At 34.6% G+C, this 25,636-nt stretch overlaps 1 protein-coding gene across 1 annotated transcript in view; it reads left to right on the top strand.

Annotated features, from left to right (window-relative positions):
* The window catches only part of sei (potassium voltage-gated channel seizure), a 755,411-nt gene that overhangs the window by 330,126 nt on the left and 399,649 nt on the right, over positions 1–25,636 (top strand). Inside the window, exon 6 of the mRNA XM_089596947.1 lies at positions 22,744–22,864. Coding sequence (XP_089453073.1) covers positions 22,744–22,864 — 121 coding nt within the window. The remainder of the gene's footprint in view (positions 1–22,743; positions 22,865–25,636) is intronic.

Consider the following 25,636-nt stretch of genomic DNA (forward strand, 5'->3'; position numbering starts at 1 on the left):
GTAGACAGAACGTTAAGAGATTTATGTAATACTGAAAAATATTTTAGAAATAAATTAATTATTTAAGAAGGTGATTTTTGTTAGATTCTCCTAGTGATAAAAAACAGTATTAGTAAAATTATATTTGAACAAACTATTAAATCTTTATTTTTATGGAACTTATTCTAAATTTTAAAATTAGAAATCAATATTCGTTTTACTAATAAAGAATTTTTTGAATTGTTATTCAAAATTAGGAAAAAGGAAATAAAAACCCTTAACATTTCTAAAAATTGCATCTCAAATGATGTACATTCTCAAATATCTTCTAATATCGACAATTGTTTGATGAATAGTGTTATACTTACATGGCATAATGAGAACACCTCTTATTTAAATAATAAAATTCTCAAAAAATTACCCAGAGAAATTGAACTTACTATAGTATAGATAATGATTAATCAGATGATAATATTTATTTAAATTTTTCGTTGAAAATGTTGAACAATATTTAGGAATTATCACCACCTCATGAACTAAATCTAAAATTTGATACAATAGTGATGTTACTGAGAAATTAAAGTATGTCAAATGGACTCTGTAATGGAACACGTTAACAAATCACTAAATTCTTACAGTATAATAAATAAGAACAAATAATAACTAGAGAGAAAATTAGAAGTAGTATCTTTCTTCCAAGAGTAACTTCAGACACAGGAAACTCCTTAACATTACCCTTTATTTTGTATTGTAAACAATTTTCAATCGTTGTGGCATTTGCTATGACAATACATAAATCCCAAATTCAAAGATTTGATAACGTAGGTTTGTACTTAAAAAAACCCTGATTTTCACATGGTCAAAATTTATTGACTTTACTTAATGATTTTTATAGATAAATCGGCAATATTCATGGTAATAAATTAAAAATCACTTATTTAAATTTTATCATTTAACAAGTATACATTACATAATGTAAGAAAAATTGTGTGGGGGGCAAGTGGAGGGCTGTGGGGGGTCTGAGGAGGGACAGGCAAAATTGTGTTGGGGGGGGGGCTGTGGACAGGCTATGGGCCCTGAGGGGTCTAAGAAAACAAAAAATGTAAAATTAGCGATTAAAACAGTCAAATTTCAGCTTATTTGTGGGAGGCTGTGGGGGGTACATGTGGGAGTCTGTGGGAGGGACTGTGGAGGATCTGTGGGGGGAATATGTGAAATGACCCACACAAATAACTGTATAATATATATATGTATATATATTTTTACATATATATATAAATATATATATATATATATATATATACTAGTGGGGCTTACGCCCTCCTGCGCGCACTGCGCACCAACCCTTCAACTTTTGAATATTTTATGAGAAATACATTTTAACAACTTTCGTGTATTTATTCTTAATTATTCTTAATTTTTTTATTTATCAAATTTAAAAAACTTATTTTAAATAAATTACATGGGGCAACATCGTTTGAAGACATTATAAAACGTAATGGAATAACATATAAAAATTCCAGGGAGACTGCAATTGCAATGGGTTTAATAGAACGTGATTCTGAAATTGACAATATTTTTGAAGGAGCCATAACAATTAGGTTCCCATACCAGTTAACACAATTTTTTGCTTGGTTCTTGATTTCAGAAAACATTCAAGGAGATAAAATATGGAATTAATATAAAGAATATTAAACGGAAGACTTCGATAATGATAATAATAATTGTGCTCTTCTACATATTAACCAAATTTTGGTATCGGAAGGTAAATCATGTGAGTCTTTTAGTTTACCGACACCAACCATTAGCAACTATATAAATAATTGCAATATTAAGGAAACATCTTTCAGTGAAAAAATGTTCAATATAATGTACACAAATTTAAAAGAAGTTCGAAGAAAAAATTTAAACTTATTGTGAACAAGATAAAAAAGTATATTTCATAGATGGTCCTAGTTAATTCGGAAAAACCTACTTATACAAGACACTCATTTATTATTTTATTTCTAGAGGTAAAAATATTTTGTCAATGGCTTGGACAGGAATTGCATCTGTATTACTACCAAAAGGTATGACCAGTCATAGAACTTTTCGTTTACCTATAGACTTAGATAATATTGAAAGTGTATTTTTAGAATTTGAAACTGAAAAACAAAAATTAAGTGAAGTTGATTTAATTATATGGGACGAGGCTTCTATAATTCTGAAAAAAGCTCTATAAATCATTGATAGAACGTTGAGAGACTTGTGTAATACAAAACTTTGCTTTGGTGATAAATTAATTGTATTAGGAGGAGATTCTCGACAAATCCTTCCAGTTATAAAGAACGGTAATAGAACTATAATAATAGAAGAAACTATTTAATAATCATTTTTATTGATTTTCTTAAAAATTTGTAAGATTACAAAATAATATCCGTTTTAGTAATAACGAATTTTCAAAATTATTGTTAAGAATTAAAGAAGGGGACACTGAAACATTGAACATTCCTTTTTATTTATTTTTTTATGTATAGGTAAAATTTATTAATTAATAATACATATCATGAATGTATATCGTGTTTATATATTGTATTAATTTCAGCATTAATTTAAAACAGAATAGAAATATACGTAAGTCTTCGTGGTTTAATCAGGCTTTGTAAGATGACTCATAAAGTGATGCGAAACTTTCATCGTTTATATTAATGATACTCTAAATTTAACTTAAGTTTATGTACGTAAAAAAAAGATGAGAAAAAATACCATACAATATTTACATGTGATTTAGTAGGAATGTGGCAATAGACTTAAACACATTGACAGGGCTGGCAAAATGCAACGTTACAAAATACTAACAAAACAAGTCAGCATACCAAAAAGTTTATGCTTACAAAGAAATCAAAGGATCCAATAAATTGAAATACAATTGATTGTATTTAAGATGAGCTGATTTAAGTATTGTGCACTAATCTGTAACTATTAGATTAAATATTTAAACATACATTGTCATTATCCCATGAAGCCATTCGTGGTTGAACCACCTGGCTTGAATAAAGACTTACATTTTGCTTCTATACTATACATATAATATTTTGTGGGGGGTTGGTGGGGGGGAGGCATGAAAAAATGCGTAGGGGGTCGGTGGGGGGCTGTGGGGGATTTTGAGAAAAACCACGATATGTCAAAATAAGCAAGAAAATAACGGATTTTTACCTTCTTTTGTGGGGGGTTTTCGTTGGGGGGCAGTGGGGGGCAAATGGGGACGGTGGAGGGTTTGTGTGGAATGCCCTACTGAGTTAGCGATATAGTATAGGAATATCTATATATAATCCTAATTGAAAGAGCCCAACTATCTCTTACTTATTGTTTCAACGTACACATGTTATAAAACAATTTTTGTTGCATTTTAATGTTGTAAGTCAATAAATAAAAAAATAACTTTATAACTGCCATTCAAAATATGCGTGGAAGACTATTACAGCGTAATGTCATACTATTTAAAATAACATGGAGTGACGTCACGCTGTGACAGTCTTCCATGCACACGTCGATATTATTAATAATAAAATTAACTAAATGTGTTGAGAATGGATAAAATAATTTTTTTATAACATGTGTACGAAGCTTTTGTATTTCAACAAATTTTGTTAGAAACATTAGAGATTTCTTATGCCGAAAAATTCAAAATTAAATTTTACTTTACGAAAACTGTCATCGTAAAAAAAATACACATCATGTCATGTATACTTGTCAATTGATGAAATTTTTATAAATAACTTTTAACTTATTGCCATAAATATTGCCAATTCATCTATTAAAGTTATTAAGTAAAGTTAATAAATTATGTAAAAATATCTTTCCGAACGCTATGCTCAATTTCTTTATTTCATCCTTTCTATTTTAATAAATAAATAATTTTCATCCATGCATCTTGGTTAAGCCACATATAATTGACTATGAGAAAATAAGGGCTTTTTTAAATACAAACCTATATTATCGAAACTTTTACCTTGGGATTCGTATATTGTCATAGCAAATGCCACAACGATTGGAAACTATTTACGATACAAAATAAAAGGTAATATTGAAGAGTTTTCTGTTTTAAGTTATTCTGGAAATGAAGACTCTATTTACAATTTTTTTTCCAGTTATTATTTCTCCTTCTGTATGATACTGTAATGATTTTGTAATTCGTGAACGTATGCTATTACAGAGTCCATCTGATATACTAAATATTATAGTAACATTACGATTGTACTAATTTCTAGATTTAGCTCATAAGATTGTAATCTTTCACTAAAATTGTACAGAATTCCCACCGAAAAACTTAAATACATATTATTGTCTGATTTATCAACCCTTTTATAAGTGGCGCTATCTATACTATAGTAAGTTTTAATTTTTCCACTTAATTTAAAAAAAATTTTAGTATTCAAATAAGTGGTGTACTTGTTATGTAAAGTGAGTATAACCTATTCGTCGAACAATTCTTGATACAAGAAATTATTTAAGAACATTCATCATTTGAAATCCAATTTTCAGAAATGTTAAAAATTTTTACTTCCCCTTTCCCAGTTTCTAATAATAATTTTGGAAATTTCTTATCGTTCAAACGGATATTAATTTTTAATTTTAAAATTTGAAATGAGTTCCATAAAAATAAAAATTCAATAGCTTATTTAATTCAAATTTTAATGTTACCGTTTTTTATTACTGGGAGAATCTGACAAAAGTCACCTCTTAAAATAATTAATTTATTTCAAAAACATTTTTTAGTATTACACAAATCTTTTTACGTTCTGTTTTCTATTTTCAATGCTTTTTTTTAAATCATTGAAGCCTCATCTTAAATATTCAAATCAACTTTTCATATTCTTTTTATTTTGACTTGAATTCTAAGCATGCACTTTCTATATTATAAAGAGCTAAAGGAAGTCTCAAAGTTTTATGACTTGTCATCCCCTTTAAAAGCAAAATTGATGTTATGCAACCCCGTGCCATTAACATGATTCTTTTATTTTGAGAAACAAAAAAATAAATGAACGTTTTATATAAATAAGTTGTTTCCGACCCTCTAAGACTATTAATGAAGAAAATATTATATTTTTGTTCACAAGTGATATAAAATATATTTTTCTGGTTATTATTCAAACTATTAAACATTTCGTTACTAAAACGTATTTCATCATCTATGTCTTCTTTTTTATTTTTCATTTTTTTCAGTGTAGGTGAATTTAAGCATTTACATAATTTATTTTTTGATTCAAAAATTTAAAGGTGAACAGCTTCATTTACAACTGTATGACTTCAGCTACAAATTGGGAATTCTTATAATCTTCAAGCTGTTTCCATTGAACCTACGTATCTAGCATTAACGTAACATTGATTTCAACAAATATTTCTTTATCTTGGTCATTTAATCTTTGAATTTTCATTTACGCTTTGTTACTACGTTTATAAATATAGTCATAAATACATTTTATGCTTTGGGTAGATGCACAAAGTTTGACGTTAATAAGACGTTTACACTTCATTCACAAAAATTTATTATACAGTACAACCATTGAATTATCTACTAAAATCTTTTCTTTTCTCCAAATTTTATAAACATGTTGTTCCGAAGTATTATTTCTTCTTCTATATTTAGGATAACCGTTCGTTGAAAATAAAGTACTGTTAATAAAAGATTTAGGAAAGTTTTTTGTACATTTTTCATTAATTACACAAGGACTTTGTTGTATACGAGTTTCATGAAGCATGTGTTTAATCACTTATTTTGTGAGCTTTGTATAGCTAGAAGAAATTTCAGCTAAAATAATTCCATCAATTTATTCAGGTGTAACAATTTTCTTATCAGCATGCAAAGTTATTAAAATATGTGCATGAGGTAGACCACGTGTTGGAAATTTTATGGTGTAGACGTATGCTAATACTTTACCGAACATATCGTTTTTAATGATACCATCCAAAACTGACATTTATTCTAAGTGAAATAGTCTAACAGTTAAGTTGGGAATATCATTTAGTGTTGTATTTTTAGGGGATTTTGACAAAATTAACTCTAATTCTTTCCATTTAGGATTGCATGTTACTGTTATGAATACATTTGGTTCACCCCGTATCTTTATTATCAACATTGCATCATGATAATATTTCTGCATGCATCTTGGACTTCTAATATACGTAGATGGGAGAAAGTATAAAAAAATTTCCAATTTTCTCCTTTGTCTCGAAATTTTTAGAAATGTTGGATGCAGGATGCACTATTAACAATTGTGTCTAATAAACCTTGATAACATTCTTTTCTTAAATTTCTTTGATTATATCTCAAATAATTAGGCGGTCACATTAAATCATAATGTAAGAATAAATAAGAAATTGTTGTGTCAGCCGTGCCTCGCATAATAATGAATTAAAATTTATTTTGTTTGGTCTGTAAGACAGACTGGAAAAATTATGTTGTAACATAGTGAGTTTTTTGCTCTTATTTAAGTAATTTTTTAAAAAACCAGTACTTTATCCTAAATCTCCTAAAGGGAGAAATAATGGAAATAACATAGGATCGATAAAGTGAGGTAGTTTATGTAAAAATTTTTCTTTAGGGTAATTATCAGATAATTCTTTCAGGTGTACACAAAGATCAAAACTTTCTGGCAGTCAAGAGTCTGAGACTATAATTGCACTGCGTGCTGCTGTCAATGGTTTATTGTATGTATGTTTTTGCTGGCTGGTTTTTCATAAAAAAATTATTCTATAATTTGGTAGTTCTTCTACATTCGTGATGTAATGTCAATGTTGGTACTTTTTTGCTGTTGGATTTTTTTTCATAATTTTTGTCAAAGTGTTGATATGTGTTGCGTAGGATTCTATGGTCTTGGGGTGCGCACGAAGTAAATAGTCGAGGAACTAGTATCAACGTCTTTATTAATGCAAAAACGAGAGAAGAGCGCGTCACGTGTGTACGACCTTCGTCCTTGACGGTTCCAGCCAGAGAGAGCGCTCCTTTCAGCATCCTATCTGCTTATCGCTTTGCTCCCTCCCACTACAATCATCCGTAGTAGGCCCCAAAAAGAGGGGGCACACGTACGTGTAGCTATGATATCGTACGTGACACGTCCGAGGCCGCGCCGCTATCGTCCTCGATGGCGATTTCCTTTTTTAATTTACATGTTTGTGCTAGAGTAATGTTCGTGTAATGTTGTTTATATTGTATGTGAGATTTCTAACGTAGGAGTAAAAAGGTGGAGAGAAAAAAAAACCTGTCCTCTTTCCTCCTCTACACAAATTCGCTAAATTATTTTTTTTTGTGTAAGCATTTATTGTTTTTGTTCACGCTCTTCTCCCTTTATAATATAGTGCAATATTGCAAAATTCTTATTTATAAATTCATAGAGTGTAATAATCTTCAAGTTATTTCTACTAATTATTAACTAAATATTTAATCCCACTGTAGGTTATCCATGTTAAACTTGTAAAATATGGTATTACAGTATGTTATAATGTATCGTATAATATTACTTATTTTCCTACTGTTGATTCGATCATTCTTTTAATGTTTTTGATTCGTGTTATTGTTACAGTTGGCTGTGCTACGAGCCTGTTAGATATTTTCACATAATGAATTTTTGTTCGTAAATATGGTAACTAAATTATAATAAACAAACGTAACCTAGATTTATGTATGTATACAAAATTTAATTAAAGTTTTTTTTTTTTATATATATATATATCCTCTTATGCACGAGGACGTTTCATTTCGTCAGCTGCCGGAGGTGCACTTCTGACCGCTACGCGTACTTGGTTTTGCGACGTGACTGGTCTTTGTATGGTCTGTAGCATTGTTAGTTGCACTGTCACTGCACTCGCTGCTGCGCTTTCACTTTCGGAACGGTTTCTTCTACCTGTAAGCATTCTAGCCAAATTTAGTATTAAGGGGCCCCCCATTTTTAAAAATCCAAACGAATTTACCGCCGTGCCTAATAATATTTCCGCCACCGTCCACGGTTAACCCTTGTAGCCTGACAATTCTCCTTTTATTTGCACTTCCTCGTATTCGTATGCTGGGTGATACACTCCACCGTAATGGTTTCTTATTTCGTATATCCTTCTCTATTCCCGCGGGTATATTCTTGTTTTTGACATCTTTTAAGAACCGCAGTAGAGAGAGTGAGGGGCGAGAAAAGAGAGCGGTTGGCTGTGTCGTCTTTGTTAACGTTCTATTTTCCTACATCTACGCTCACGTACATATATGTACCTGGAAGGTGCTTGACTCGAATATGACGCTACCCAATGCATTTACCATTCAAGAACCGTGTGCTTATTTTCAGTTGCGAGTGTGGCACTCTCTTTACAGATATCTGTTTTCTCACACGCTATACAGTATACATAAATCTATTTCTCGCTATTTTACTACGACTACGCTTCCTTGTTGCCACATGCTTAATACTTTCTTACTCTGTCTTTATTATTTTTATAATTTTTTTCTTTTATATTTCTCATTCTTGTTGGTAATTCAATAAGTTCACTTTATTAACACATTTAATTATAATTATACTCCAACAGAGGCGAGTCCACGAAGATTATCAATCTTGTGCCCAAGGCTCAATTGGCTTATATTAGTCTGTCCGATTTTCTGTTCGTAAAATTTTCCGCTCCCTTCCTTCCGTTCTTGTGTGTCATGTATGGAAAAGGAATTATGATGGAGCCTTATAGATTTCGATAATCCGACAGTGCTTGTGCCCATTCACTGCAACTATTATTTTCCACTTTCTTCTCTCCCTTTTCACTAGCTTGTATTGTGGCTTTTTATAGATTCATATACTTTATTTTGCGTGCCGTAGCCACTATGTTTGCCCAGGTTGGTGACTACTTAATCACCATTCTCATCTTTTTTGATTTTTTTGTTTTTGTTTATTTTTTTCTGCTTTTTTTTTCTTTTTTTTTTTTTCTGCTGTTCCTAGTAGTTTTCCGTCACCGTAATCTCCGCGAGTCTTTGGTATGCCCCACGCCATGAGGTACTGGACGGGTTCATTTCAGCAGAAATCGTTGGGGTTGTTTTCAGCAGCATTGCTAGTTATTTCTCTAACGTCATTCTCGTATCTGAGTAATCCGTTTTGTTGATTTTTTTTGTTAATTTTAATGCATTACTTGCTTGTGCTCTCCCGGATACTAGCATCAGCTAAGGGAGTTCACTGTGCAGTCCATGGGCCTCCGTCGTTCACGAGAATTGCTTTCAATTGCTCCAGGTACGTGCTGCAAGGATCTTTGTGGAATTGCTGAGAGTAGTGGGGTATTTTAGGATATCTTCGAGGAAGGAAGGGGTGGTCTTAAACGCCGCGAATGTGATTGTTTTAGGGGATCACACTGTTCAGCAACAACAACAATAAGTCGTGTTACCTAAAATCTGATTGATATTCTTTTTGGACTCTTCTCTGCCTTTTAATTTTTTTTTTTTGTCTATTCCAACCTGTATCTTCCATGTTTGCAGCCTAATGTTAATATTTTTATACGTGTTATATAATTTTTTGTTGATTGTAGCTCCTCGCTTTTGTTTTGGTAATGCTACCTGTTAATTACCTTATTGTTATTTTCATCGTTATTATTACATAACTCTGACTATTATTGTTATTATTCTTATTATAAATTCTTTTTGTTACATTTTTTGTTAGAGAATGCCACGCGCGCATCTTGTAGGCTTTATTTTTTGTTCTCATATCAGTCGTATGTTATTTTTATAACTCCCTGCCTTTACCAGTGTGCATATATGTGTTTCCGTTTTTCTTCGGTCTTAACGTTATTGTTTATTAACCTGCCTCCATCAGCTCATTTTTTTTTCGCGGCGCGTCCGGGGGCCGCGAAAATTTAAGAAAACTAAATTTTTGTAAGTATTTTATCAATATTCTTTCTTTACAAGGGGGTGGGTTAATTGTACAAAGTATCTTATGGTTACGCAGATATTAGTTATTTTATATTTCTCAATTATATTTCAATTATAATTTGTTATTCACTCGCGGCTCGTCCGAGGGCCGCGAATTACTAAAAACTAACGCTTTTCCCTATATATATTTATACCCGTATGTTTCTGTTCATCCTGTCTTCTATACAATATACTATATCAGTGTACTAGCTTTATTATTCTTACATTGTGTATTGCTTCTGTCATCATTATTATTATTAATATTACAATCATTATTATGAACATTATCAATATTGTTATTACTATCGTCGTTGTACTCTTTTCAGTCAATGGCTTACAGTGGCTTTAAGGGTCTGGTGGGGGTGTTGGTTCAGGTGGGGGCCTTATGCGCTTTTCGTTGGGCTCCCACACGTCAATCCTCGTTCCCGGCCTTCCCTCTACATCTCGCCTTCTTACGTCAATCATAACTTGTGCCCGCAGTTCGTCTGATCTTCCCTCTAACAAATCGTGTATATCCGGTTCCTTGTCTGCCTCTGTTGTTGGAGCGAAATTTGTTTCCACGCTCACTGAGAGCTCTGCTGACCTATGTTCTACTTCTTCCGTGTTTTGTGCCGTTGTACTGTTTGACGTTTGTGGCGTATCACAATTAGCTATTATTATTTCCTTCGAAGGGCTCATTATTGTCGGTGTAATCGAAAAATCCGGCTTTTGTCTGTTTAATGTGTCCATTTGTCTCTTGCGCAATTCTCGTTTTCTCTCCTTGAATAGTACTGCTGCTGGTGTACTCGTTGTTTTTACTCCCCTTCGAAACCCCGGTTCCTTCATAATATAACCTAATTTCCCGTCCGTCATTCCTTGGGAAATAGGATCATCCCCTGCCGTAGCCATTGGTCTCGTCATTTTTTCAATTTCATCATCTGATGCATCCGAACCTGTGCCTTCTATTTCCATATCGAGCTTATTTTCATTATGTCCCTCATATAATTGTTTTTTTTCTCCCTTTTATTACATTCATAAGTACCGTCAGTGAGTGGCTCATTTGCTGTATGCTCGTACTGTGGTGTCTCTCCTTCACTCTCTTCTATCCTCGATCTTTCTCGTGCTTGATCGGCTCTCTCCGACGCTTCAACACCTCTGCCTTCAAAAACACCTTTCCCAAATGTTACGATGCTTCCATCTACCTCGTTTGCTTCCGTTAACTTTCGGGTGCCTTTCACTCTCCTCGCCTCTTCGGCCGCCAAGCTTGCTTGTATCAGCTGCCAGCCCCAATCATCGAGTCCCGTACTGTGATTTTCTGATTCGCTATTCGTTATTACTGGTGTTCCGCAATTTGCAACAATAACGTCTTTTGACGGAATCTCGTTGCGTTCCGTATCTGTTTCTGTTTTTAAGTTGCTAACTATAATATTCTTTCTTGGGCGACCTCTTTTTCTCACTGTTTTCTTTATTTTCCTGCTCAATTTTTCGTTTATTCCTACTTTTTCCTTGGATTCGGAATCTCCCTCACCATCAGCTTGACCATCTATTTTCGTTTCATACTTATTTTCTTTCCGTTCATCCAAATTTTGTTTTTTTCTCTGTACTTTCTTATCCGAATCCTCTGAATCAGAGTAAATAATTTTCCCCTTTTTAGTATTTCCCTGAATACGCTGTTTACGGGTCGCTCGTATTTTAAAAATACGCGCTGGAGGCCCATCGCTATCGGCTAGTCCTTCTTTCTCCTGTTCATCCGCCAGCTGATACAGTTCTTGGCGTGGCCGCTCAGTGTTTATTTCTCCCTCTCCTATTACTGGATTTCGAGAGAGTGCGTCGGGTGCTTTGTTCGAAATGCCTGGCCGATATACTACGTCAAATTCGTAGCCTCGTAGCTCCGCTTTTAGCCTATTAAACCTTATGTCGGGCTTCTTTGACGTGTGGTAATGTTTTAATGGCTCATGATCCGTGACCACTGTAAATTTGCGCCCAAAATGAGTACGGTCGAAATTGTTCTTTTGCAAACACTATAGCCAACAGCTCCTTATCATACGTTGGGTAGCGTAATTCGCTCCCTCGAAGGCATCGTGAAGCATATGCACACGGTCTATCTTTACCCAACTCGCCTTGGCTTAATATTGCTCCTATTGCGTAGTCTGATGCATCTGTTGTGACTATAAAAGGCTTGTCTAGATTTGGGGCAATGAGTATCGGCTCACTACATAATGCGTCAACTAATGTTTTGAAAGCTTGCTCCTGCTGCTCTTCCCATTTGAACTCTGTTTCTTTTCTCAAGAGTTTGGAGAGCGGCTGAGCAATTTTTGCATAATTCTGGATAAATCGTCTATAATATCCGACAAATCCAAGAAATTGTTTGATTTTCTTTGCATTCGTAGGTCTCGGATATTTCCTCGCTGCTTCGATTTTTTTTGGATCTGTTTTTATTTGTCCGTTTCCTACTACGTGTCCCAGTACTTTCGCTTCGCGTTTCAAAAATTGGCATTTTTTCGGCTCAATTGTCAAGTTTGCTTCCGAAAGCCGCATTAAAAGTCTCATAAAACGCCTCTCGTGCTCTTCGAGGTTCGGAGCAAACACCATGATATCATCCAAATACACTTCGATTTCATGACCTTGTAGACCCGCCAACGCGAGTGACATCGCTCTCAAAAATGTATTCGGCGAGTCCGTACACCCCATTGGCATTCTCTTATACTGATAATGACCGTCTGGCCCAGAAAATGCTGTTTTGTGTGCGTCATCCTCATGAATTTCTATTTGGAAAAATCCTTGTTTTAGATCGACTACTGTAATGTGTCGAGCTGACGCTAAATGCTCGAGTATATCACTTTGGAATGGTAAGGGATGGCAACTTCCTACAGTCATTTCATTGAGCTGCCTAAAATCAGTTACCACGCGCCAACGTTTCTCCCCGTCCGGCCCCGCATGCTTGGGTACAATCCACATATTATAATTGTATGGTGATTTCGAAGGCTCGACGATTCCTTGCTCGAGCAATTTCTCTATCTCTTTTTTCATTTGTTCTCTTAGCGCTGGTGGGTACCTATAGCGCTTCGCCGTCACGGGCTTGTCCGTCGTAGTTATGATGCGGTGTTTCAATATATTAGTTGCTTTCAGTGGTTCTCCATCTAGGCCAAATACAAACGGATTATACTCTATGAGTTTCCGGACGTGTGATTTTTCTTCCTCGTTGCAACTTGAAACATCAATAAGCTGCATTATTTTATCGATTCTCGCTATTTCACCTTTATCCGACAACCTACTTAAATTGTCAGTGTTCTTGAAATCACTATTAGACCCGCCACTTGTATAATTATTTGTAAAGCCATATTGAACTTTGTTCATTTTTCTCCTTTCTCGGCCATCTGCCTCAAAAAGTCTTATAATTGCCTCATGAACGCCCTGAGCGTCGTCCCCTTCGACGCTAAATGGATCGGCCTCTCACATCACTTCGCATTCTAATAACTCTATTTCCGGTACAGGTATGCTTATTGTTTCATTTAGTGTGTTTACACACTCAGCATAAACTTTTCCACTATTATTTGTGGCTATAAAATTTCCGAATAAAACTCCTTCTCTCATTCTTTGCAAAGGAACCCACCCTACTTTTATTTTTTCGCTATTTACCCCGACACGGGCATATATAACTTGCCTTGACCTAGCAAGAATCTCAAGCATCTCTGGCTCGATTAAATTAATTTTCATTCCTCCTAATTCAAAAATATTTTCTGCCGCACTTATGCGACCTTGATATAACTTAAGAATGTCCCATCCAATAATACCTTCCCCATCTATTGGGAAGTCGCGTGGGATCACATGCAACCTACACATAAGGCCATTCAGTGGTATTTCAACTACACCTAAAGTGCTACGCTCTCCGTGCGTAACACCTACAATTCTTACTCGGTTCCTCGCGTCAAAGAATGCATTTGGAATAATACTGTCTTCCTTTATAATAAAAATTTCAGCTCCTGTGTCCGCATAGAATTTTGCTTCCCCCCCTCTTAGTTGAGTGCTTGTCATAAATACCGAAGGGGGTGTCCTACCTGCTAGAAATATATTTATTTTTGCTTCACGCTGAGGCTCGCTTCCGTTATTGTTTCGTCCGACTTCTATTTGAGGGCTGTTTTGAGGCAAATTATCTCTCCTTGTCGTCATATCAACTCTTACACTCGCAGCTAGCGACTCTCTTACCTCTACGTTTGCCGTTTTTCTGCTGTCAAGTGTTTTTGTTATCTTCCTATTTACTGGGGGATGCCGGACGCTTGGGGAGCGCATCGAGCATCCTGGGAGTTTAAATTTTTCGCGCGTGACCCGTCTGTTCTCGTATTCTTCTCATGATTGTATTGATTATTTTGGTTTCCTCTTTGATTGTAAAGGTTGTGATTGTTGTCCCTGGGTCCATAGTTATTATAATTATTTTCCCGTCACTGATTATAATTGTTATAATTGTCATTGCCGGGCACGTAATTGTTATAATTGTTTTCTCGTTGCTGATTATAATTGTTATAATTGTTATTACCGGGCGCGTAATTATTATAATTATTTTCTCGTCGCTGATTATGATTGTTATAATTGTTATTACCGGGCGCGTAATTATTATGATTATTTTCTCGTCGCTGATTATGATTATTATAATTATTGTTGGGTGCATAATTATTTTCCCTATTTCGACCATTAAAATTCCTGTTCTCTTCGAATGGCCTATTATTGTTCCTGTTATTATTCGCCGGAGGGCGACTATTGTTGCCATTGAAGTTTCTATTATTATTGTTATAACTATTATAATTGGATGTGTAGCTATTATCTTTGTTATGGTAATTTCTAGGGTCAGAGTCACTATACTGGACATTAGGTGCCTGATCATTGTACGCAGGTCTTCCTTCATTTTTGTCCCTTATCTCTGTTAGTCTCTTGGGTGGTTCTGTTTCGGGCCTATCGGGGTCTTTTATTCTTCCGTTTTTCGCGTCCGTCCATAGCTTTTCGCACCCGCTCGTAGAGTGCAGACAGTGCTCCTGACAATATGAGCACCACTTAACATCTTTGATGCCGTCCCATTCGTCCGTATCGCTCTTTCCCTCTGGCGCATCGCTGATTACCATGCCTATCCTTGGATTCCTCTTACCAAAACAACTCTCCCGTGTTGCATATGTGCTAAAATCATTAGGTGCCATTTGACGTACACTTAACTCGTTATCTACATCTATAGCCGCTTCAATGGCCTCCTCCAGTGTTGCAGGTTTTACCCCGGCCACGTTCCAATTGTATGGCGCTTTCAACCCATATATAAACTGTTTTGCTGACTCTCTATCCGCAGATTGTTTTAGGGCATTTTTCTGAATCTGGGACAGCTGTGGGTTGGCGTCATGGGTCATCATTATTCTATTATGCAACCGTTGCACCCGGCTGCAGTACTGAATAACTGACTCGCTATTCAGTTGAGTCAGTGACTTGAGTTGGGCTAGCTGTGTATCTATGCCTCCCATGCTCCCAAATCGCCGTGACAGCGCAAGTAAAAATGCGTCTACGGTATTAAAAAGTGATAACCGGGTGCAAAATTGATCTGCTGCCATCCCCCTAAGTTTACCGCCTAACGTACCAATAAAGTATTTTTCATATTGCGGTGGAACTGCTAGATTTGCTGTCCTCACCATCTGTTCAAAAAGCGGAAAGTTTATTGGATCCCCGTTGAATATAGGGATGCCACTCGCCGCGCTGTTGACATGGGACAGTGCACTATAGTGCATGCTGACAGGGTGCGTGTTTTCCACTCGCTGTTGACTCATGATAGGGTTTATATAAGTCGGATTTGGCTGCACTTAATGTTGCTGCTCTCGCAAAATGTATTCCCCGTGCATGTTATGATCCCGAAACGGCCAGTCAGATGACGGTGCTATCGGTTGGCCTCTCACCCTTTCATTTATTGGGCCCGTGGGTTCGTAGCTGGGTCCAGCGTCCTGCATCCTTGCGCCCGAAAAATTTGGGATTCCCGTTTTCTGCCCCCCATACATTCTTATTTCTTCCAACGTCCTTGACGGTAAGTTCCAATTGTTTTTATGGCCAAATACTAATTCCCTACAATTTTGTGTAAGTGCTTCCTCCGAAGACTGAGTCACACATTGCTGTGCTGTTTGCTGTGCCGCTTGTTTTTCTCCTCGTCTGAACGCATGTTGAAGCGTATCCTGTGTATCTTTGCTGTCGAACCTATCTTTTGAGTACGAGTTTACGTCCCTCGAAATTTTGCTCATCCCATTTCCGGCTGTATAATCTGCATTCTTTAAGGGTGACGTATTCGCAGCGTCGTTTCTTACGGTGTTTGAATATTCTGCACCCACCCCCGTTATGCATGACGTTGTTTGTGAAACTTTCTCCCTAATCACCCCAGGTTTCATTTTTTTCAAAAACTTCAACATTAGCATACGCTGTTTCTTACCCATTTTTTCCCATTCCATTTGAGTTTCGGGGCTGTGCTCTAAAAATACGGTCAGTATTTCTGACTCCGACTCATTTTCCGGATACGAGGGAATTTCATCCTCCCTAACACTCACTACATCACTGTGTGCTTCATCGAAGTTTTTCATCGTAGATTCTTTATTATTCTTTTTTTTGAAATTCTTTATTTCCTGTCTGTATGAGAGCGCTTAAACACTTATAAGTAAATTTCCGTACGATTCTTTGCGTTCCTATCTCACGATGACAAAACTGCTTTACTTTAACATTTACCGTGTGTCTAATTTATTATTTACTTATTTATTATCTCCTTACTTTCAATCTGACCAATTTATTTTTACTGTCCGAAATTTTCCTGACTCACGAAAAATTACCTTAATAACGCACCGCCAATACTATGAGGAGGATACCGAACGCAAAACCGATATAGCAAAAAAAAAAAATAAATTTATAACGCACTAAAAAATTTCAACAGGACCCCTTGGATAGTTAAATATATTTATTTATTTATGAATCTCAAGTACTTACCATATGCTCCCGGCTAAAATAATGGCGACCAAGATCTTTATCATCCTTGTTTGCTTGATTTCTATCGTAGTCCCGGGTATCCTCCGCCTTGGTCCTTGATTGAAGCTGCTTTTTTTTTTCGTACTTCAGCAACTCCTCGCTCCGCTAATTTCTCTCGTAGCAGTTCCTAGTTCACTTCGTGGCACGACACTATGTGTGTTTCCCAAAAATCGCGAGAGTCGATACTTTATCGTCGACAAAAACCGAAAAAAAATTTTATTTTTATTTAATCGCGATGACCATCCCACTTCTGACACCAAAACTGTTGCGTAGGATTCTATGGTCTTGGGGTGCGCACGAAGTAAATAGTCGAGGAACTAGTATCAACGTCTTTATTAATGCAAAAACGAGAGAAGAGCGCGTCACGTGTGTACGACCTTCGTCCTTGACGGTTCCAGCCAGAGAGAGCGCTCCTTTCAGCATCCTATCTGCTTATCGCTTTGCTCCCTCCCACTACAATCATCCGTAGTAGGCCCCAAAAAGAGGGGGCGCACGTACGTGTAGCTATGATATCGTACGTGACATATGTTTTTTAAGAATTTTCCTATTATTTATAGATATCCACCTTAGATCAATATCAATTTCTTTAACATCATATACGTATAGCTGACTATTTTTTTGTTTTTCATTAAGATTCAAATTTAACATGTTTTGCGTGACTTGAAAAATTTGTCCTTTAATTTTAATATTATGTATACCTTTTTCTTTTTGTTCTACTTCTCTAATTATTAAAGATGCAAAACTAAATACATTATTGTGGTACCTAAGAAGTATTCTAAATGTATCTGAAAAAGATTTATTAAAAAGGCATTTTAAGACGTATTATAGAACAGTAAGTAAAATTTTAACATTAAAATTCGATTAAATGTTACTATATTTATAAATATGGTGATATACCATTATTTTATTCATTTCAGAATTTTGACGAAAGCATTTTTTGAAGAAAAATGAGACCACGAGTAGATTTTATCATATTTTTTTAAAATTTATAAATAATAATGTCATATGGGCATAAGAATTTCAAATATATATTTCTGTACACGGTAAGAAATACTAAAATAAATAAATTTTTACATTTGCGGTTTTTCAATACACTTAAAAAAATGGAATTAAAGTAATAATACCAATAAATTTTAGGTAATGAAATATTCACGGAAAATACTTTCAAACTTTTACGCTAGGGGCTGGCACATAAGGCGTATATACATATATATTGAGAGTACACATATAGGGGTACCTTGTGTATGTGTGTGTGCACTAGAGCGTTGGGGGGTAAAACTAGAATGGGACTGCGCAACAATCGAATTTGTAAGGGACGCACACCGGGACGGCGGCACTTGACGGGGTCCAAGAGTAGGGTTTCGCTGGAGAGGAGCTCGGAAAAAAAGCTCGTGAGAGTAGTTAGCTTGGCTCGCCTCCGAGGAAACGACATAGGCAGCAGTACAAGGGGGCCCTACGAAATCCACTCGTGCGTTTGATTGTTGCTGGAAATCATTTGGCTACGTTGACATTATTACAGATTGCTGTACAGTAAAAAGAGTAAGTGTTCCCTTTGATTCCCGGTATCGTCTTCTCATCAACTTTAGTTGATGAGTTTAGACCAAAAAAGGCGAAAATCCCTGGTTGCTTAATTAATCAACCAAGTGGTGGCTTTAGGTTAGCGATCGGATACGAAGGACATTTTTTTTTGTGTGTGCTGAGTCTCCCGGTGTGCGTGATTTAGTTTGGAGGAGTTTTTCTCCAGTGTTTCCTTTGCCATGGAAACCACAGCTTTCATTTGACTGAGTTTTTATTGTGTTTGGGAAAGAATCGAAATTGTTTGTTTTTTAAGCTAGATGACAAGCGTTGATCTCACTTTGTGGGATCATTTAGTTGGTCGGTAAAAATCCCCGGGTGTTAAATCAACTGAGAGGTAACCTTCTGATTGCTTTTTGTGTCATCCTTAAGGGTTTTTATTTATTTTTTATTATAAGTATTTGATTGAATCGGCGACGCTCTCGTATAAGTGTAATTGGAAAGAAATCTTTGTATGTATTTGCAAATGAATGCCTAAAAATATTGGATAATGTTGTATGATTTCATACATAAATAGTATACCAAGAATTCTTTCGAATTTGAATTTCCGCGCCTACTGTCTGTTGAAAAAATCATACGATTTCGAATTCGGATTCTCGCGTGAAGTAGTTCTCGGTGGGATCCAGTCAGCGGCGCTATGTGCGATCAAGCATGAACTGTGAGCGTGGAATAATGCTCAGACCAACGCTGATACGCAGTCTTTGCATGGGCATTCGTTCGTGCCTTCGCAACAGACGAGATTGAGAGTTTTTTATATTTATTTTATAAATGAATATCAAACGGAAAATTTATTTATTTAAATATTTCATTTGACTTGTGATGCTGGTGTGGTATTGTGTTAAACAAAACAAATCTAAAGTATTAATAGAATTAATAAAAACGTTGTTGTAGTGCTTTCGTATACTATAGTGTTACTATATTTTGTATACATTATTACAACTGCTGCTCGTCATCACGTAAGTAAATAATTATTTTATTCGGTATATTTTGTTAGGTACATGATACGTACATAAACAAATGCAACACGTTATTTAATAAAATTATCTAAAAAATGAGAAACACGTGGGGTACATATGTGTTTACAAAAGTGTACAATCCTATTAGTATACGCATAGGTATATATCAGCTGTCTCTTTCTTCGGCTATGGAGACAACTTCCTGTTTTGCCAACAGTTACAGAAATTTTGTATTTACTATTCACTAATATTTACTCATTTAAATAAAACCACTTCCTTCGAATATAGTTTCTATATTATTATACTTCGTGTCTATTCAAAAAGTGCCCACATTGCTTTGATAAACTTGATTTTTTATGTACAATTTCTCATATCGCGAGCGCACCTAAAAATGCTCACCCAAAAAAGTGCCCAACGCGCCATAAGTTCAAGTTTTTACTTCTGCCTGCACTCCCAGAGGGCTTATTTTATTTTTTTTTAATTGATTTCTATTAATTTTGTAAAAAATCACGTTCTGTAATAAAGTCAGATTTCGCAGAAATTCTAAAAATTGTATATAAAATTATTTTTTTTTTGTTTGTTTTCAATCATAAAAAATGATTCAACGTGTAAAATAATCGATTTTAGTTCTTTAATTTCTTATGATTTTATTTGATTGATATTAAACATCCTTTTTTTCTTATCAATTAAAAAATTTCAATAAACCCTGAGAATTAAATAAGATTATTTTTTGCGTTCATTTCTTTTTGGTTACGTGTCTACTCAGCTCCTCTGTCTGCCGTTATACCACGATCCACTTTCCTTCACGAGTTACCCTTACCAAAGTGGACCGTTTTTATATGTATATATATATATATATAGAGAGAGAAAGGAGTACTCAATCACGGGGTGAATAGCAACGGAGGAGTGGACCAGACTGTTTGTTGCATATTTCCTCTCACGTGGCTATGAACCGCCCCCCATAAGATGTACCACATCAAAAATTTAGTTGCTCTTTACAAATAAAAAAAACGTTAATATTAGCTTATAATAGATTGATTTGTTTGCTCTACGATATCATTAGCAACTCTGGATAGCTGTAAATGAACTCAATTTTCGTAAAGCTGCTTCCTGACATATCCCTACATAAAAAAATTAACTGTTGGTATGGAAAAGTACTTCCTCATTTTAAAAAGTAGAGCCATATGTTTTTAATCATAGATGCTGTTTTATGGACGCTCAAGATCCCCTAAGTAGTTTAAGAAGCTATTTTATATATAAACAGTGGTACAGCTCTAGACTTGAAAGGTATTAAAACATCACTTTTCAAGGCTTTTTTAAAGATTAAGAATCGCTTACAGTTTAGACTTTTAAAAAGATACATTTCGGCCTTCAACAGCATAAGTGTTTACTCTTGCATAAAAGTACTAAAGCAGTGCTTCAAATATACTTCATCTTTTGACATTAATGGCATCAAAATAATGAGTTTGATTGATTAAAATCAGCTGTAAGATTTCCTTCTTGATTTTATGAGTTGTTTGAGTTAATAGTGCTTTTGCACGCATAAAATACATTTTTGTTCTAGCGTTTTTTTGCATGTAGATTCAGATATTTTTTTATATTGTTAAATAACTAATCTATTTTATGGCCATGGTAACAGTAAACGATCATTCTTCTACACAATTAACATTATTAATCACTAGAAGTGCCCAATAAGATGCAGTTTACAACCATGGATCTAAGTAATTTAAATGAAACCGTTTTGCTCATTGCATAATCAATTTTCCATCATTGTAACCGTTATATTGTCAGAATATGTGTTATACTTTTTGTTGATGAAAAGAGACATACTTATAACGAGGATTACGTGGTGATGATATAAAAATTTACGCTAATGCTAATTGGTTATCCTAAGTCTCTTAAAAAATACGGGACATCTAGATTCGCTAAAATAAAGCTTGATCTCACATTAACGAAATCCTTGAGAAAGGAAGTTACAGAACGGATATCTATTGAGTTACAGCCTCAAAGTTTTTTTTTAACTTTTTTACATTTAGAATAAGATATTAAGAGAGTATCAAGAATAAACTGTACTCTAGTATTACGCTGCTTGGGCTATTTACCACATGACTGGCCCACCACAGACAAAGTAGAGTAACTCCTATTTTTAAAATATCAAAAACTCTAATTACAATATTTTACCGTCAGAGATAAGTTCTATATGTTGTATATTGTATCTTTACTCAGTTGAAACACTAAATTACGTTGTTTAAAATTGCCGTATTTACAGAAACTTAAGGCAAAAACTTAAGATCCATATCTGTTAAAAAACGATTTCCTTCTGCAATACTAAAAAAAAGTTGTTCTATTATTGTACTAAAGCAAATACTTTTAAGATTCTTATGTAAAACTATTTATTCATCGATACAAAGTTACTTTGCAGTATTTCACTGTGACAGAGTCTCTCAATACTTGCATTTGAAAATGGATATGTATTATTGTTGTCTTTATTCTACAATTATCTTATAAAAGTTTTATTCTTCGTAAGTGCTAATTTTGATATGAATAAAGTATATCTCCACATCATTTTAGTAGTACTCATACATTGTTTATATACATGTAATTCTGGATGTTTATTGAGTTTGATCCTAAATAAATAGTTTATGGACAAAGAAACTTCTATCGTATTAATCAAAAAGTCTCTTCACCTTTGCTTTTTAAATTTTCATGAATATGGCCACATATTCCTTAGACTAGTTAAGAAAATACTATTTTTTGTTAGAGCCATTTCCAAACTTCGAGTAAAAAGCTGAGAAGAATTAAGGTGGTATTTATAACATGAAAAATAAGTAGTTAATATTCTTTTTTTTTAATTCAAAGAAACAGAACAGAAGTTTTTTTTTAAATTACCCTTGTTAGTATCTCTACAGACTTTTGTTTCAAAGAAACTGAGTACTTGATAGCTAATAAGTAGAATTATTATTTATAAGAAAGAGATTTCATTAAAAGAAAGCTAGCTTACGAAAAAATTTTATATTAAAACCGAATATTAGTTGAAGTCTGCTAAATTTAGTTCATTGGTCAAATGGTACACTACAAGATAAATTAAAAAGTTGCCTTAGAGAATGTTTTTACTAGGGACTTACGTAGAAAACTTGAATACTTGGAAGAAGATTAGAATTTTGCAATAAAGTGACAAATTATGGAAGATAACTTGAAAAACTAGAGGTAACGGTTTTATCAAACACAAAAAAAAAATTACTTCTTAAAAAAAAATTTTCCAAAGTCTTTAGAAACAGCAACACAATTTAGTTCTTATTTTGAAGTACAAATTAATTTTATCTTCAGGTATGCCATTGGAAATGCTGAACGACCGAGGTTAGAAAGTAAAGTTGGATGGCTTGATATCTTAGCCAACGATACCCATCAGTTTTATGGAAGTGACAACTCGGGAGGGCCAAGTATGAAGGTATGCATGATATTGCATTGTAACTGCTTACATTTTTTAGATCATAAAAATTCTGGATACTGCTTTCGTCTATAAACTAAGTTACTTTCTGATGACTTATTAAATATTGCTAATGTTGTAACTTATATTATATAGTATGGTAAATAGTGATAGATGGAGAGAATTAAAGCCCTCGAGATATACTTTATTACTGTATCTGATAGTAAGTTGAGATTTATGTAATAATCAATTAGAGAACTTCGTGTAGGAGTTATTTTTTTTCTTCAAGTACAGTTAATAAGTTAAATGCATTCGTAGACACCTTAAAAGCAGCCTGTGCTGTAGTCATATAAACGTGAGTAGCTTAAGAAAATGTAGTTAAAGCAAAAACCAAAGCAGCTCTCATAAAAGCCCTAAGTACTCTCATACTTACACTTGGAGCAGTATGCCTCATATAAAAATGTTCACATCATAGTTCTCAAGGTAAAGATTAATATGTTGGCTTCCTTTTAGTTAAGTTTTGACTCTAAAGTTGCTTTGTAAGTAATTGGATTCTATCCTTATAAGTGACCTGCTTTCCTTACAAATCTTTATAGTAATATTTAAAACTTAAAGCTTTTACATATACATCAACATATATATATATATATATATATATATATATATATATATATATATATATATATATATATATATATATACACATATATATACATATATATAATATATATATGTTTGTAGAAAGTAACTTATGCTGACTTTACGTGCTTTTCAAACATATATCAATAACATGGCAGAATTATGTGGACCTTTACACAGTACCACTTCTGTCCTCTTAATTAACCTCACAGACATGTGATTATCCGCATAAGTTCCCTCTGGATACACACATATTAATATATATCTTTCTATACTATATAGTTATTTTGGTGAGATATTTCAAACAAATCTCCCAAAGCCCCCCTCCCCCCCCGCAAACCCCCATTCACCCCCTACCATGCCCCCACAAAATAAGGTTAAAACCCGCCATTTTCTCCCTTATTTTGACACATTACAATTTTTTCCAAAACCCCTCACTGTCCCCTACAGCCCCCCATGCATTTTTTCTATACAAAATAAAAGGTAATGATAAAGTACTTCCAGTATTTAATGTAATTTTTGAAATAAAAACTTTCATACCAATTTCTTCTCTCGTAAATATTTCGCCTCCTACGTTATACTTCAACAACTTAGTGATTCGCAATCTAGTACCGTTACATAATTCTTCTGATTTAATCAAATTCTGAATTAACATTACCATTTTACCTACTTTTAATTTAAGTTCATTAGGTGGCAACCCTTCACAAATATTGTTTAACATTTCTATGGAAGCATTTATATAAATTTTATCACCTGATTTATCAATACCTTTATATGTTGCAGTGTCGATGCTGTAATAAGTTGTAGTCTCTTCATTTTTTTTAATTCAAATTTTATTGTTTTTAAAAAAAGGATATTTATTATGTAAAGTAAGTACTACGCTATTCCCAAAACAGTTGCTGTTATTACCAAATATTTTAGCACAGACATCATCTGTTATCCAGGACTTAGGAATGTCCATCACCACGTCAAATTTTTTTTCAGCCTCAATTTGTGATTCCTGTATAAAAATATATGTAAATTAAAAATGGATAAAAACTGGGCCCAAGCTTGACACTTGACTGCCACATCACACATCATGCCTGCAGCTTGGCTCCTAAACTGGCCTTTAAAAGTAAATACGGTAATGGCTTGGGCGCAGATTGACCTCACTTGACACAAATATCGCTCAGGCCAAGCAGCACCCCAGTATTTGATATAATGTACATGAATTTAAATCAAGATCAAAAAAAAATTTTTTTAATTATTTGTGAACAAGAAGAAAAAGTGTATTTCATACAGGATCCTGGAGGATCTAGAAAAACCTACTTATATAAGACACTCATTTATTACTTTCTTTCTACAGGTAAAAATATTTTGTCAATGGCTTGGACACGAATTGCATCTGTATAATTACTGTTATGTCGGAGCGACGTATGATTTGAGTCTAAGCTTGCGCTTAATAACTCGGGACTCACGCTGGGCACGAAGGTGGGGCACAGAGCTAAAGGGGTAGTTCAACTCAACGACGCGGTACTCCCAAAGGGGCTACGACTGATTTCACGTGACTTGGACCGACTGCTGTGCAATATTTCGATGTACTTGCTCGCAGCTCACTTAAGGTTGGTTGATTTTACCAGGAGCGGTGTATCGAAGGGTATCCCGTTCACGATTTTAAAACTGTCAGCACCGTCATGAGTCAGGGTATCGTTTCTCGGCTTAACGTGGGGAAGAGATGGGTTAACTCGCGATGTGACTTTGATGCACTAATATCGTTGTGAGTATTGGCTTAATCCGATCGGTCCTTGTTATTCTGATGGTATCACTACCGTGGAGAGCAATGGTATACGCGTGGCTAAATTAATATTCCTGGTGATCTACGGGTACCAATACAATGGCGAGTAATGGTGCTTGCGCACAACATCTTGATATTTCCCGGTGATCCACGGGTATCAATACTATGGCGAGTAATGGTGTTCGCGCAAAACAACGTGATATTTCCCGGTGATCCACGGGTATCAATACTATGGCGAGTAATGATATTCACACAAAACAACTTAATAGGAAGAAAGAAACTTTAGAAATTGATAACTTTCTACTTACTTTTATTTAAAAAGGAGAACTCGGTACCGGCTGTGAACCAGCGTAGAACGGAAACCACGCTCATAGAAGATC

The sequence above is a fragment of the Copidosoma floridanum genome, unplaced genomic scaffold, assembly GCF_036245765.1.
Source record: "Copidosoma floridanum isolate Cflo_tuat_1 unplaced genomic scaffold, Cflo_Japanese_pri ptg000030l, whole genome shotgun sequence".
Classification (NCBI taxonomy): domain Eukaryota; kingdom Metazoa; phylum Arthropoda; class Insecta; order Hymenoptera; family Encyrtidae; genus Copidosoma; species Copidosoma floridanum.